The 15545-nt window shown below is 31.4% G+C and overlaps 1 protein-coding gene across 1 annotated transcript in view; it reads right to left on the bottom strand.

Moving 5' to 3' along the window:
* Positions 1 to 9712: 9712 nt before the first annotated feature.
* Positions 9713 to 15545, bottom strand: part of LOC145293996 (uncharacterized) — a 126882-nt gene continuing 121049 nt past the window's right edge. The window contains exons 6-7 of the mRNA XM_080140909.1: positions 11777 to 11925; positions 9713 to 9995 (exon numbers count right to left, since the gene is read on the bottom strand). Of these exons, the coding sequence (XP_079997035.1) occupies positions 9851 to 9995; positions 11777 to 11925 (294 nt within the window). The 3' untranslated portion in view covers positions 9713 to 9850. The remainder of the gene's footprint in view (positions 9996 to 11776; positions 11926 to 15545) is intronic.

Raw genomic sequence — 15545 nt, 5'->3', positions numbered from 1 at the left:
CCTATATATTCAACTAATTTTTTATCTACAGATTTGAAAATGTGTATATTGGGTATTCAGACATATGTAAATATATCTGGCATAATCTATGTATTATATCTATAAAAGTGTGAATGTGAGTGATGGAAAGAGCAAAAAATTCTCAACCTATATAACCTATAAAAGTGAGAATATGTGTGAGAGAGAGAGAGAGAGAGAACAATTCTCAACCTATATATTCCACACATTTTTGGGCACAGATTTGGAAATTTGTATATAGGGTAGGCAGACATATAGAAATATATCTAGCATAATCTATCTATTATATCTATAAAAGTGAGAACTTGTGTGTGTGTGTGTGTGTGTGAGAGAGAGAGAGAACAATTCTTAACCTACATACTCAACAAATTTTTTACCTACAGTTTAGAAAATTTGTATATAGGGTATTCAGACATATGGAAATATATCTAGCATAATCTATCTATTATAACTACAAAAGTTAGAATGTGTGTGTGAGAGAGAGAGAGAGAACAATTCTAAACCTATATATTCAACAAATTTTTTATCTACAGATTTGAAACTTTGTATATAGGGTATTCAGACATATGGAAATATATCTAGCATAATCTATCTATTTTATCTATAAAAGTGAGAATGCGTGTGTGTGAGATAGCGAGAGAGAGAGAGAGAGAAAAAGAGAGAGATAAAAATTCTCAACCTATACATTCAACAAATTTTTTATCCACAGATTTGAACATTTGTATATAGGGTGTTCAGACATATAGAAATATATCTAGCATAATCTATCTATTATATGTATAAAAGTGAGAATGTGTGTGTGTGTGAGAGAGAGGACAATTGTCAACCTATGTATACAACAAATTTTTTATCTACAGATTTCAAAATTTGTACATTGGGCATTCAGACATATTTCAATATATCTGGCATAATCTGTCTATTATATCTATAAAAGTGAGAATGTGTGTGATAGAGAGAGAGAGAACAATTCTCAACCTATATACTCAACAAATTTTTTATCTACAGATTTGAAAATTTGTATATAGGGTATTCAGACATATGGAAATATATCTAGCATAATCTATTATATCTATAAAAGTGAGAATGTGTGTGTGTGTGTGTGTGTGAGAGAGAGAGAGAGAGAGAGAGAGAGAGAACAATTCTCAACCCATATACTCAACAAATTCTTTATCTACAGATTTTAAAATTTGTATATAGAGTATTCATACAAATAGAAATATATCTAGGATAATCTTTCTATTATATCTATAAAAGTGAGAATGTGTGTGTGTGTGAGCGAGAGAGAGAGAGAGAGAGAGAGAGAGAACAGTTCTCAACCTATACATTCAACAAATTTTTATATATAGGGTATTCAGAAATATCGAAATATATCTAGCATAATCTATTATATCTTTAAAAGTTAGAATGTGTGTGTGAGAGATAGAGAGAACAATTCTCAACCTATGCACTCTACAAATTTTTTATCTACAAATTAGAAAATTTGTATATAGGGTATTCACACATATGGAAATATATCTAGCATAATCTATCTATTATATCTATAAAAGTTAGAATGTGTGTGTGAGGTAGCCAGAGAGAGAGAGAGAGAGAGTAATAACAATTTTCAACCTATATATTCAACAAATATTTGATCTACAGATTAGAAAATTTGTATATAGGGTATTCAGACATATGGAAATATACCTAGCATAATCTATCTATTATATCTCAAAAATTGAGAATGTGTGTGTGAGAGAGAGAGAGAGAACAATTTTCAACCTATATACTCAACAAATTTTTTTATCTACAGATTTGAAAATTTGTATATAGGGTATTCAGACATATGGAAATATATCTAGAGTAATCTATCTATTATATCTATAAAAGTGAGAATGCGTGTGTGTGTGAGAGAGAGCGACACAGAACAATTCTCAACCTATATATTCAACAAATTTTTTATGTACAGATCTGAAATATCACATTTGTATAGAAGTAGAAATCTTGATACCTACTCTGATACCTAATAAAAGAAAGGACACTCTTTAGGGCGGATTTTGATTATAACAAGTCACTAATTAGAAATTATAATAAACATTCTAATAATTTAAGAATTTTACCAAAATAAAATTGCATGGTAATCACCCAATTTCTGCCACAAAATTTTGATTGGCAGAACTCATAAACATAAAATATATATTTTCTAATTTCATCTTTTTTTTTTCTTTTTACATAATCTGGTTTGATGTTTTCCCAAATATTCAAATCACTATATTTTGCTGCTTAATATCAAATACAGCAACTGAGTTATTTTTATGCATCAAACAATTACATTTTCTCATTCATCCAAACTAATCACTGAACATCAATTTCATATTTTCTTCACTAAAATATTACTGTGCTTGATGTCATCAAGTGGAGCGGATCATTTTTTTTTTCATTTGTTCACACATTTTTCCAATTTATATATATTTTAAAGATTCTTAGCCTATGTCATTGCATACCAATCTGTTTATTAAAAGTTAAGGTTCACTGTAAACACATATGTTACACCAAAATAAAAACGCTTCAGATAATGTCTTGATATTCAATTCAGTTTCTCACATGACATCTTATGAAGTTAGTAGAAATGTTACAGACTTTTGAATCTCAAACACTTTCAATACTGTGCACTGATATTTTCTTTTTTGCAATATAAGCACATTCATGATTTTTTTTACAAACGTTAAAAACTTTCACATTGTGTAGCAATATACTGAAACAATTATAAAAATATTTGTTTTTATTTTGAATGATGCAGGGCATCTGAAGAGAGATTTTTCTAACAAAATGAAAGTATAATTTTTAGCAATAGGTATCTAGGAAAAGGCCACTACATATGTTATAAGTTCCAAATTTCCACAACCTGGCAAATACTGGTACATGCTAGCAAATTTAGATTTGCAATTACAAAATATGATTCTAATTTTTTCCTTTGCTCTTTATTCTAACACTACACTAAGTTTACTGTGTTATTTCGCTACAGTTGATATTGTGTAGAACAATAAGAAAATCATAGTGAACAATGCATTCAACAAATTTCACACACATTTCTAGATACCTATATCTAATAAGTTCAAAAGAAAGGACACACTTAGGGAGGTATTTTGGTGGTCAAGTCACTAAAAAGAGATTAGCTGGTTTCCCGGCATAGCCCAGGATATAATAAAGATTGACTGAAATACATGTTCTAGCTGGTTTCTAGGCGTTGCCAGGGATGTAATATAGACACATTATGTTGTATATTACCTGTTCTCTTCTCCCTAAGGTAAAACAATTTCATATACATGCTGTAAATTACCTATGCTAGGGATAAAACATGAACAATATCAGTCCTAGGGTAGATAAAACAAATAATACATAGAGATGAAAGATTCCTCTCCCCTAAGAATCAAACATATGTTCAATATCTGCTTTTGTTTTTTCATTGTTTATACGGTCCCGAGCAACGCCGGGTAGCCCTGCTAGTCTATAATATAAATCTCACGTCTGTTTAAATGTATGTATGTATGTATGTATGCCCAAAACTTTCGACATGGGCAACAGATATTCATGAGATCGGTATCGTTCTGAAGCTCGACCCTTCGAACGACAAATATCGAAAAATTGGCTAAAAACATTAATTCCTTCACCCTCAACTGGGCACTTTTCTACTGGGAGGGGTCGCTTTTTTCGCTGATATTTTCGAAAGTCATACCCTCTTTTCGATTGACTTAGCCTTAATCTAAACCTACTTTCGCTTTGGCGATGGATGCAACAGCAAAGACGTCATGTTTTTTTTTTTTCACATTCTTTTCCTCCTTCGTGGTATGGGTTTGAGCCTGCCTGCCTACTCCTTTTTTTTTTTTTTGCTCAACACATCTTCAAACACCCGGGCAATACCAGCCACCCAGGCTAGTTTTGAAATAAAGTACTTTTAAAAAAATGATTATCCAATCTTAATTTATTTTATTGATAGTTTTGCGAATATTTTCAATCATTTTCTTAACTTTTATTTTTCTCAGAATCTTTTCTCTTACCGTGAAGGTTTATTGGCAAGAAATATTCCAAAAACATGTCTACCACATAATTAGTTTTATTTTCTCTCAAGTTAAAAGTAGTTTTAATGTAAATTTACTTGGGATTTATATAATGGAATATCTAAGAGATTTTGATCTTTATATTTATACTATACTAGCAGGGGGACCCGATGTTGCCCAGGATTGTGTAAAGATCAACGAATGTTCCACACTTCCAATACTTTATTGTCATTGAAATCAGTGAAATCGCTTATTCGTCAATCAAATTAGTCTGGAACCCATCATGGTGCATTGAAAGGAAGTTTCACATGCCCCCTCCCTATAATGTCTTAGTCCACAATACATTGTAGTCTACATTGTACTTTAGAGAGCCTACTGTTGATTTTATAAAATTATGTTTTACATAATGAATTAAAATTTAAAATGCAAAAGTCAAGTATAATCGTTTAATTGTGCCCTAAACAGAAACGTTCATTTTGAACACGCTCCTGTCTTATCAAAGAATCTACTGTTGATTTTATACGATGCACCCTTCCGCTTGTGCGGTGATAAAACTTCTCAAATGCACTTGTGATGTTAGACTGTATAAAAGTGTCAACTTTGGTCAAATTGGACTGTTCCTTCTTTTATGAGATTTCTTCGATTATAGATTTTCGATTCTTATCGGAAGGTATTCCAATACAAAACCTATCTAAAAACACTCTCAGGCACATAAGGTACATTTGTGTAAAATTTCCAAAAAATTGGCCCAGCCGTTTCAGGGTCCATTGGGAACACTCACACACACACAAAAACATTTTACAAACTCTACTTTCTAGAAATTATTTTCAAAATCTCATTACTTTCTAGAACAGTTTTACATAATTAGAACATTTTAACAGAATCTAACTATTTTCTAGAACGTTTATATAGAATCTCATTATTTTCTAGAATATTTTTAAAGGGTCTCAATTCTTTCTGGAACATTTTTAGAGAATCACATTATTTTCTAGAACATTTTAATAGAATCTTATTATTTTCCAGAAGTTTTACCGAATCTCATTATTTACAGAATCTAAAACAGAATCTCAAACTTTCATGAAGATCTATTTTACAGAACCTCATTACTTACTGGAATATATTTACATAATCTGATAACATTTAAACACATTTTGACAGAATTTTGTTAGTTTCTAAAAGTTTTTTTCAGAATCTCTTTACTTTCTACAATATATTTTACAGAATCTTCTAACTTGAACATATTTGTACAGAATCTCATTACTTTTTATAAATTTTTACATATTTTTATTGCATCTTAAAACATATTTACAAAATATAATTACTTTCTAGAACATTCTTACAGAATATAATTACTTTCCAGAATATTTTTACAGAATTTTCTAACTTTCTTGAACGTTTTTACAGAATCTCATTATATTCTGGAACAATTTTTTTCCATAAACTCATTACTTTGTAAACCATTTCTTACGTATTTTCATTACTTTCTAGAACATTTTGAAAGATTCTGGTTATTTTCTTGATGGACCACAAGTCATTCAGAAAATCCGTTTCTTAGGAACTAGAAAATAGATGCATTATTCAGATGCCAATAATTATTTTATGAAAACATGTAAATAAGTAAATTGTAATAGAAAAACCTAGTATTTTTGTACATCAATAAGAGATTTAATATTTAAAGACTAAGATTAACCATATTTATAACTATCATGTTTTGTCCGTTCACTGTCACAGCGCAATTTAATGCAAGGTCATAACTTTAAATCATTGAAACGAAACTAATTGATATGAAATTAGACAAAAATCCCCCTCCCTCTTGCTCTCTGTATTGATAGGAAAAAGACAAAACTAATCGATAAAAAGAGAAAAATACTTGATGAGAAAACGAATCCACAACTTTCTCTCTTTTCCTATGTTCTGTAGTGAAACACGTTTGTGTTTATATTAAAACGGAAAGAAATTCTTTTCATTCTTTTATATTATTGTCATATATTATTAAGACTAAACCTCTATTTCGCTGCCCATAAAATTAAATTTGTATGCATGATTATTAAAGCGATCCAGATACACACGCATTCACTGTTATTACTAGGGCTAGGACAACAGCATATTCTTTTTAGTGTTTTGACTCTCGAGTGTGTATCCGTTGATATCTTATATGCTTTTATATAGAGTGATGTGGTTCTCAGTTGATTAACTGTGTCGGATATATACTCGAGAGTAAAAAAAATGAAAAGAATATGCTGTTGTCATAGCCCTATTTATTACATAGATGAGTTTTGAAGAAGCAATCAGTTTGAGGAGGTGGAAGCCATTGCAAAATTTACACACCTCGGCACAAACAGTGGAATTATTTTATTTAAAGGCGTGCATTAATAGTCCTTTTCATCAGTTTATATCTCATACAATAATGTTCAGTTTTTTTTATTTTTGTTTTTTTATCTCGGCTGCTTTCTTGAAACTGTATCAATCAATCTTTTATTTTGTTGAGCTGGGTTACTGAAACATTCTAGCTCAAACATATATTCAACTTTTATTTATCTTGGCTGTTCTCTTGATTTTGTATTAAGCAGGCTATGAGTTTGTTGAGTTGGGTTACTGAAATATTTTTGCTTAAACAGATATTCAGCTTTGTTGATCTTAGCTGTTCTTTTGAAACTGTATTAAGCAGTGTATTACTTTGTTGAGCTGAGATATATTGTAGGCTCAACAAGATATCCAGTCTTGTGATCTTGATTGTTCGCCTGATACTGTATTAAGCAGTCTATGACTTTGTTGAGTTGAGTTACTGAAACATTTTGGCTCAAACAGATATTCAGTATCATGATCTTGGTTATTCTCTTGAAACTGTATCAAGCAGCCTATGCGTTTGTTGAACTTGTTTCCTCGAACATTCTGGCTCAAATAGGTTGGAAAGCGAATAAAATTGGCATTCACATGAGCATATCTTTTTTAAAGCAATGAGAGCAAAGCAGAACCTTTCAAAGAAAAAAAAAATAGCCACAACAGTTAAAATCGATATTCACGGGCAGAAATTGGAATTCCTATTCCATTTGTAGTAGGTCAGTTTTGATACAGGAAAAACCCAGCTCATCTAAAAAGTGACAATTGGATTACGACAAAAATAAAAATTACCTCAGTCTAGAGGGATCTCTCATACCCAACTGTGGATAAAAGAGATACTACACTTTGATACCAGTCCGAAGACCGAGGAGGTTACATTCATTGAATAAATAAATAAAATAAAAACTCTAGAATCATATGAAACATATATTATATTTGTGTCTGCATAGTTGAAGCTGTTTTTCGTTGGCCAACACCAAGTAGCCTTGCTTGCATGTATATTCATAATACTTTCACCAATTTTTAATAAATATATAAAAAAAATTACATTTTCTGAGCAATTGTCTTTACAGTTTTAGTCTGATAGGCTTTAAAAATGTTTAAGTTTGTTTTAATTTTGTTTTATTTGGTTTTGAACCAGTGGCATGTAGAAGGAAGGTGACGACGGGCCAGTGGCATACAGATTGAGAAAACATCCAATCATATTCAAACTATCTCCCTTTCTCATAATATTTCATAGTACTAGGACTTATACTTGAGTCTCTGGAGCATACAATCAAAGAGTTGGTCCCGGGCATCATCAAAGTGTAACCAAACCTCTACACACCACTATTTTGAACACATCTTGGTATTTTGGTTCCGAAAGTCAAGTTCAAAGTGAGGCGATGTTAAATGAGTCAGTTTTGAGTGGGATTTAGAAACGGTGTTGAACTGGTTAAATGACTAAACACTTACTCTGAAAACGGATGCCTGCATTTCACAATGGTATTTAAAGGTCATTCTCAGAATTCCCTTTCTCAAGGTTTTCAGGCGTATTACCTTACCGAGATGGTCTTCTATGGCGTCCTCAACTGCTCTCCATGCACCCAACACTAATATGTAAAATAGTCCATTTTGCAGTTGTTGTTTGCAAAAACCTCTCCATAATGAACGGCCATCCATGTATGGTGAAGGGCATAGACAAAACAGAGCAGATCTAAAAGAGTAAACCCTAATAAGCAATCCTGTTATTTTCATGAGTAGCATTAGTTTCTGTCGTGTTCAACAAAAATGTGGTTACGGGTCAGAGAACAGCATGGTTGTGCAGATTATCATATTCTTATCAGTAGACAAGCACAATGCTCCAACCAACAGAGAACTATAGCAAGATGTTGCAGCAAAATACTCGTCCCTTTGGAGAGATTGGGAAGGGCATCCAGCCTTAAAAATTTTTCTTCAAACTATGGCTGTTGTAAGTTTGAGCAGCTACCAAAAGATAAATAATGTTCAAGCCAAAGAAACCTGCCTACAAGTGATAGTCAATCAGTCATTTCAAGCCTGAACGCTTACATGACCACTACTTATTCCTGGTTTTACGCTAAGCAACACCTGAGTCATCTTTGATACAAAATTCTAGTTTGTCACCAGTTCTGTTAATGATTTCCATTGCTATTTGACTAGGATGAAATTTTAGACACAGAAAATAAATTTATCTTAAGTATAATGATGGCCTCCTTCGATCTCAAGAGACAATGAATAGGCTTACACAATGATGAATCATAGTGAAACAAGGGTTGCGCAATCCTAACCTCTCTTGACTAGGCATTACTTGCCCGGTACTATAACGACCAGAAAAATCAATGATTGGATAAATGGAGAAAAGCTGGTTTTATTTTGGAGTTTTCCTTATTCAAGGCTAGTTGCCCTACCAAGGCTTTAGAGTCTAGTCTAGACTACTATTAAACGCATTGTTATGGATTGAGAGAGACAAATCCATACATTTATGAAGAGTATTAAGGCAGGTCACTTTAGAGTCATTTTCAATCTTATGATACCTGGTATTCCCAAGCGATCACTGATTTAAGTACTGACCAGTTTCAATTTTGGTGATACAACCAGAACTAGTGTTCCAACATGGTCTAAGTACTGACTAGTCTCAACTCCAATGGTATGATCAAAACTGGTGTTTCAACATGGTGTAAGTACTGACAAGGTTCAACTCCAATGGTATGATCAAAACTGGTGTTTCAACATGGTGTAAGTACTGACAAGGTTCAACTCTAATGATCTGATCAGAACCAATGTTCCAATGTAGTTTAAGTACTGACTAGTCTCAACGACTAACACTAACGTTCTTAAAGATATATGGTATATTTTACGTAGTAATATTTACTAACATTAAATATATTAAAATTTTAAATATCAACTACAAGTAATACTTACACAATGTACCTTTTCGATGACTGAATATGTAAGTTCAAAACATTTGACCTTTTTGTCAAGAATGGAGGTAGAAAAGTGTCCCATAAGAATTTAAACAACACTGAATTACCCACCTCCTTTCATAAATCAGGTAATCCCAACATTAGTACTAAAATTTTGGTAGTTGCAACTCTAAGTTCAAATCAGTTTTTGACTTAAAAACAATTCAAACAGTGTCCATTTTCTTTTGTCTTTTCTTTTCTGTTTTTTTTTTTTCCCATTCCCTCTTTTTGTCGGATAATTAATTTACATCATCTCTTTTCTTGTTGGAAACAGTTCAAAGCTGAAGCGTTATATATTTTTTTTTTGTTATGTGTATTCTTAATTCATTTGCTCCCCTCCCCTTCCCTCCCCCCTCTCTCTCTGTCTCTTCAACACTCGTTCATGAACCACCACTTAACAAAAATGACTCATTTTCTTTGATTATTATATTTTTTTTTTACTTGTTGTAGCTCAAGACCTGAGCGGTGGTAATGTAGGGGGCGTGTGTTTGCAATTTACATGCAAGTTCTCATGCCACTGCTTAGATAAGACCTGCCATTGGTGTATATGTAGCTCAACAGTTCAAAGAGCTGAGGGTCATATTTATGCAGGTGGGCCCGGGCTTCTTTTTCTGATGGGCAGATTACGGTCTGATTACACCTAAAAAAAAAAAAAAAAAAAACATGACAAAATCAAATAAATTCATATTATATAAAATGTGTGAATATTTTAGTAATTAACAAAAATTAAATAAGTTGTCAAAATCATTGTTGATTGGATGGACTCAGTCTATATTATCAGGTAGATGCAAAAGTCATCTTAGTCATCGTTTTTAACTTGCTAGTCTCATTATTAAAACGGTATTTGTAGTTGGTTAAACTTTCCCCCTCTCCTTCTCCTTTTAATAGATATATACACATACCTACAACCTTTTTTTACATTTATAATCTTTAAATAATACCATTTTATTGTATTTAAACATTTTTTTCATATATATATATATATATATATATATATATATATATATATATATATATATATATATATATACTAGGAGAAAATATCAGAATTAAAGAAAAGATTAATAAAAATCTTTTCAAATTCAAAATAAATGAATTATAGAATAACAACCTTATCTAGATTTAAAAGGCTCAATATCAGTGTTTGAGCCTCGTGTAAGTGATAGTCGTCATGATATTTCTTGTTTTGAATAAAATATTGTGAATTTAATTTTACAATATTGTGACGTCTATTATATATATATATATATATATATATATATATATATATATATATATATATATATATGCATTCCTATGAATTTGTTTTTCTTTTGTGTGTATTGATATTCATATTAAAACCCCTTTTCTATTCATTTAAAAAGAAAATACAATTTTCTTATATATGGGTTGTGGAATTGCATTCACTAGCAAAAGATTTGGCTAATTTGCATATTCTTTTAAACATTCATTTTAATTCCCTATGAGTTTTTTTTTGTTTTCTAATGGGATGATCATCTTTAGTTAACTATTACGTGTAATTATATTCATGCAGATATTCTACATGATATATACTTGCATAATGTTTGCGTAAAAAGTTACAGTAAACACAAAATTGTTTCCATATATATTTATGTATATGTATATATTTTTGTTTAATGTATAAAAGTGAACGTGTGTGTGTGTGTGTGTGTGTGCAAAATAGTCTCTGCCAAGCTACTCTGTCATTTTTAGTGCACAGACGTGAAACTTGATATGTGGCGTATTCGGACATGTAGAACAAATTTGATTTGGTTTTTGCAAAAAAAAAAAAAAAAAAGAAGACCTGCCAGGCGGTCAAAATTGAAAAATTAGAACTTGGAAAGCGTAAGTCAAATTAATATGTATTCTTTACGCATGCACAAACACACATTTATATATTTAACTTCGTTAATTTAAAAATGTTTGATATGCGTGTGTCCTTATATCATATAGGAGCCAACAGTAAAACAGAGCTAAATATTTTGGTATCGATTCAAGCTGATAGCACCCAAGTCATATATTAAAAAGAAAACTTTTGAAGTCACTATTATATATTGGTGGTGCTTATAACCAACTGCCAATTTAATTAACCTTTATCCCGTGAGATCTTCGGCGTTGATACGCGGTGACTCATCAGTAAGGCTATGACAAGAGAATATTCTTTTCATCATTTTGCCTCTCGAGTATATATCAGTTAATATCTTATATGTTTTTATATCAAGTGATGTGGTTCTCAATTAATTAACTGTGTCGGATATATACTCGAGAGTCAAAACAATGAAAAGAATGTTCTTTTGTCATAGCACTACTCATTAGTATGAAAATAATCTAAAGAACTCATCCAAATATAACTTCAGGGATTTTACCAAAACTACTGAAGAAATAAAACAATGGTTTCCCAGGACAGTAATGCCGACTTACATGTTCATTTTGCCAGCAGCGTAAGTGAGGAGGTTCGACCGAAAAAAGGCCCCTGTTCCTTCGGCCCAATACTCTTGGGCGTTGCTCATTGCATATGCTTTTAGATCCCATAATTTTTTCGATTTTGCGTTTCGGTAGGCATCATTAATCTGCGGAAAGACAAGTAAATACATGTTCGATTAGTATCGTTTCTCTACATTTCGAAGTGTACAGATATCACGATAGAAAAAAAAAACCCCAAAAAACAAAAAAAAAACAAAAAAAACAACAACAACAACAACAACAACAACAACAACAAAATAAAATAAAACAACAAAAAAAAAAACACGTTCACAATTTATGTTTACAAGATGAATTTCTTCTATACAAAATAAATGTTTTGATTTTATAAATTTAAGTAAGATTTAACATTAAATAAAATCCAAGTAAAATTTTAATACATATTTCTATTTGTCTCTTTCTCTCTCTCTCTCTCTCTCTCTCTCTGTCTCTGTCTGTCTATCTTTCTGTCTCTAACACACACACACACACACACACACACACACACACATATATATATATGTATATATCTGTATATATATTATATATATGTATATATATTATATTATATATATGTATATATATTATATTATATATATTTGTATATATATATTTGTATATATATATATGTATATATATTATATATGTATATATAACATATGTATATATATGACACATATATATATAATTATAAAACTCAAATAACCTTGAACGAGTGATGTAACCCACTTTCAGGTTTACGACATCCGGTTGCGCATGCGCGCATAAACATTAACCCATAACAACGTAAACAAATAAACACAAATCGCTTCTTTTGCAGATTTTGACCTGCGCATTGAAATATTAACGTTGTTATTTCGAAATTATTATTTAACATGGGAAGAGTGGGGGTGTTTTGCAACTATTCTTTATTACAACTATACTGCCGCTATTTTCTTACAACTAAACCTCTTTAACACGTTGACAAACATAAGAACAATTGTAGTAAAGCCAAGACTACTACTACTACTACTACTACTACTACTACCACTACTACTACTACTACTACTACTACTACTACTCTCTATCCGTCCGTTTTTCCTTCATTCCTTCCTTTTTTATTTTTTGTTTACATTTCTAGATACAAAATAGTTGTGTGAGAATAGTGAATTTGTTGCCATATTTACTAATCTGTTTCAATATTAGTTTTATTTTATTTTATTTATTTAGCTTTTATTTTTTTTGCTTCAGGTTTTATTCATTATTTTTTTTTTTTAGATTTTAAGGTACTATAACTTGGTTGAAGGATTCCAATATGGATTTTTCATTCTTATATTTCTCATCGGTAGGTTTATGTGCGTTTTTGCTGCTAAATGACTTTCGTCGGCGTTCGATTCGTAGGAAAATCATGTTTAATTTTCGATTTTTGAGCGATTATTCGGAAACATAGGATTTTTTTTTTTCATGTTTGAGTGATCCGTCCGTGATTTTTCATTTTGATATGCTTTCATAGAAATGTTTCTCTTACGTAAAAAAAAAACCCCTATTTTCTTTATGTCACAAGTGTCACGCTCATACATGAATTCCATAGCTAATATAACATACTGACCCAACGGGTTACGGGTAGTCTAGTATATATATATAAAATCAAGGAGTAAAAATTAAGTTTACAAGCCAAAAACTTCTGTAAACTTAGTAAGCCCAACCAAATAAAAAAGCTCAATACAACCATAATAGGAAGTACAGCTTGCCATAAAAGACCACAATTAAAGACTAAATTATAATTTGCAAGAATTTATTGTTCGGCAGGATACTAAAACAGGAATATTAAGATTTACTTAACCCAAAGAAGTAATTTGTGGCACAAAAGAGTCACTAATGAAGACACAGGCACGTAGATTCGTTTAAACAATGGTATTTGTATCGAGAACAATGCAGAATATACAGAGGACAAGAATCGTAATACTTAAAACAAAGATGTCGTACTACGAAGTATACAAACACATCACGAGAATCTGTATAGCTCGCTCTATTTATACTGTTCGGAAGAGTCCATGTCTTGTACATAGGTGACTCTTCACAACACTTTCACAAAGAGAAAAATCTCTGAATAAAACCTTGGAAAGCCAACAGGTGTTCATTGCTTTTCATGATTTGTCTGGAGTTAAACAGAAGATCACAATCCGAAAAGGATTGCGGATCGTGGTCTACATATGGAAAAACGACGATCAAAGAATGAAAGACTAGCAACCATGCACGTATGTAAAAAAGACTTATTGTTTGATTTGTTTCTTAGCCGCTCACTGGCAAATCCCCACAAGTGTATATATGGTAATCTGTAGTAATAAATCGTGCACTATAGTGATAAGTAGTAAGATTGTACATGTAAAACAAGAATAGGTTTAAAGCTTCCAAAATTCATACCTCAAGGATCTGTTGTGAACGGATATAGTACTAGGTAAAATTTAATTTTAAGTGATACTCTTCTGGAAGGTTGAATCATTGCTGGCAAAAATCTGGCAATAATCTGATTAAAATTGCGGCAAAATCTGATTAAAATTGCGAATTTCTTAAGATTCTATTCGATCATGGCTGACGGAATGAGAACATGTCATCTCTATGGATTAAATAGTGTTCCCTTCGGAATTTCACGCACATTCCCGAGTTTGACAAAAAGATTCCCGAGTTCGACAAAAGACACTTGAAGGTTACAGTCGCTGAAACATTGTGAAAATAACACTCAAGATGAGATCAGTCGTCTGAATAATCCGAATAGTAAAAATAATCAGTCTGCATCTAATATATATATATATATATATATATATATATATATATATATATATATATATATATATATATATATATATATATATATATATATATAATCTAAAAAATCCAGAAACGTGTGTATATATGTATATATATATATATATATATATATATATATATATATACATATATATATATATATATGTATATATATGTATATATATATATGTATATATATATATATATATATATATATATATATATATACACACACACACACACACACGCGTTTCTTGATTTTTTAGATGCAGATTGATAATTTGTACTACTTGGATTATTCAGACTACTGCATAATCCAACACGGCATAATAACGTTGACACACAGGTTCTCGCTGGATCACCGAAGTTAAGCAACGTTGAACCTGGTCAGTACTAAATGGGTGACCATTTGGGACTTCCAGGTGCTGTATGTGCTCTCTGCTTATCTCAGTATTGTTTCCAGTCGTCCTGGATTTCTCCTCGCTACTGGACTCCAACAGTGCCAATTCAGGAGAGGTGTGGCTGGAGATTGCGCAACCCTCGCCCCACAATCGCATGTGCAGCTGCCCTATAGGGAGTATCCTTTGTCTTTCGAGACTGAACGGAGGTATATATATATATATATATATATATATATAACCATAGAGAAATGTGGAAATACAGTCTAAGAGCAAATTGTAGTATCTGTTCTGATGCTGCAGTTCATCATTTCTGTTCATAATCAGTGAAGAAGAACTCCTAGACTGAGTCATTTTTATTTTTGTCACAATTCAGAATACTCCTTTTAGGGAAGTCGGATTTTCCACACATTAAAAAACCGACCCCGTGTTTAATTATGCTCTCTTAAGAGAGCAAGTAAATAGAGTCAACACAAATAGAAACACTTTATAAATCGTTAGTAACTTTTTTTGATGGCTTTCAAAAGAATATGTTTGCCAGAAAC

The sequence above is a fragment of the Euprymna scolopes genome, chromosome 15, assembly GCF_053919585.1.
Source record: "Euprymna scolopes isolate OS-2025 chromosome 15, ASM5391958v1, whole genome shotgun sequence".
NCBI lineage: Eukaryota > Metazoa > Mollusca > Cephalopoda > Sepiida > Sepiolidae > Euprymna > Euprymna scolopes.
The sequence above is the reverse complement of the archived record's forward strand: the minus strand, read 5'-3'. Positions and strand labels throughout refer to the sequence as shown.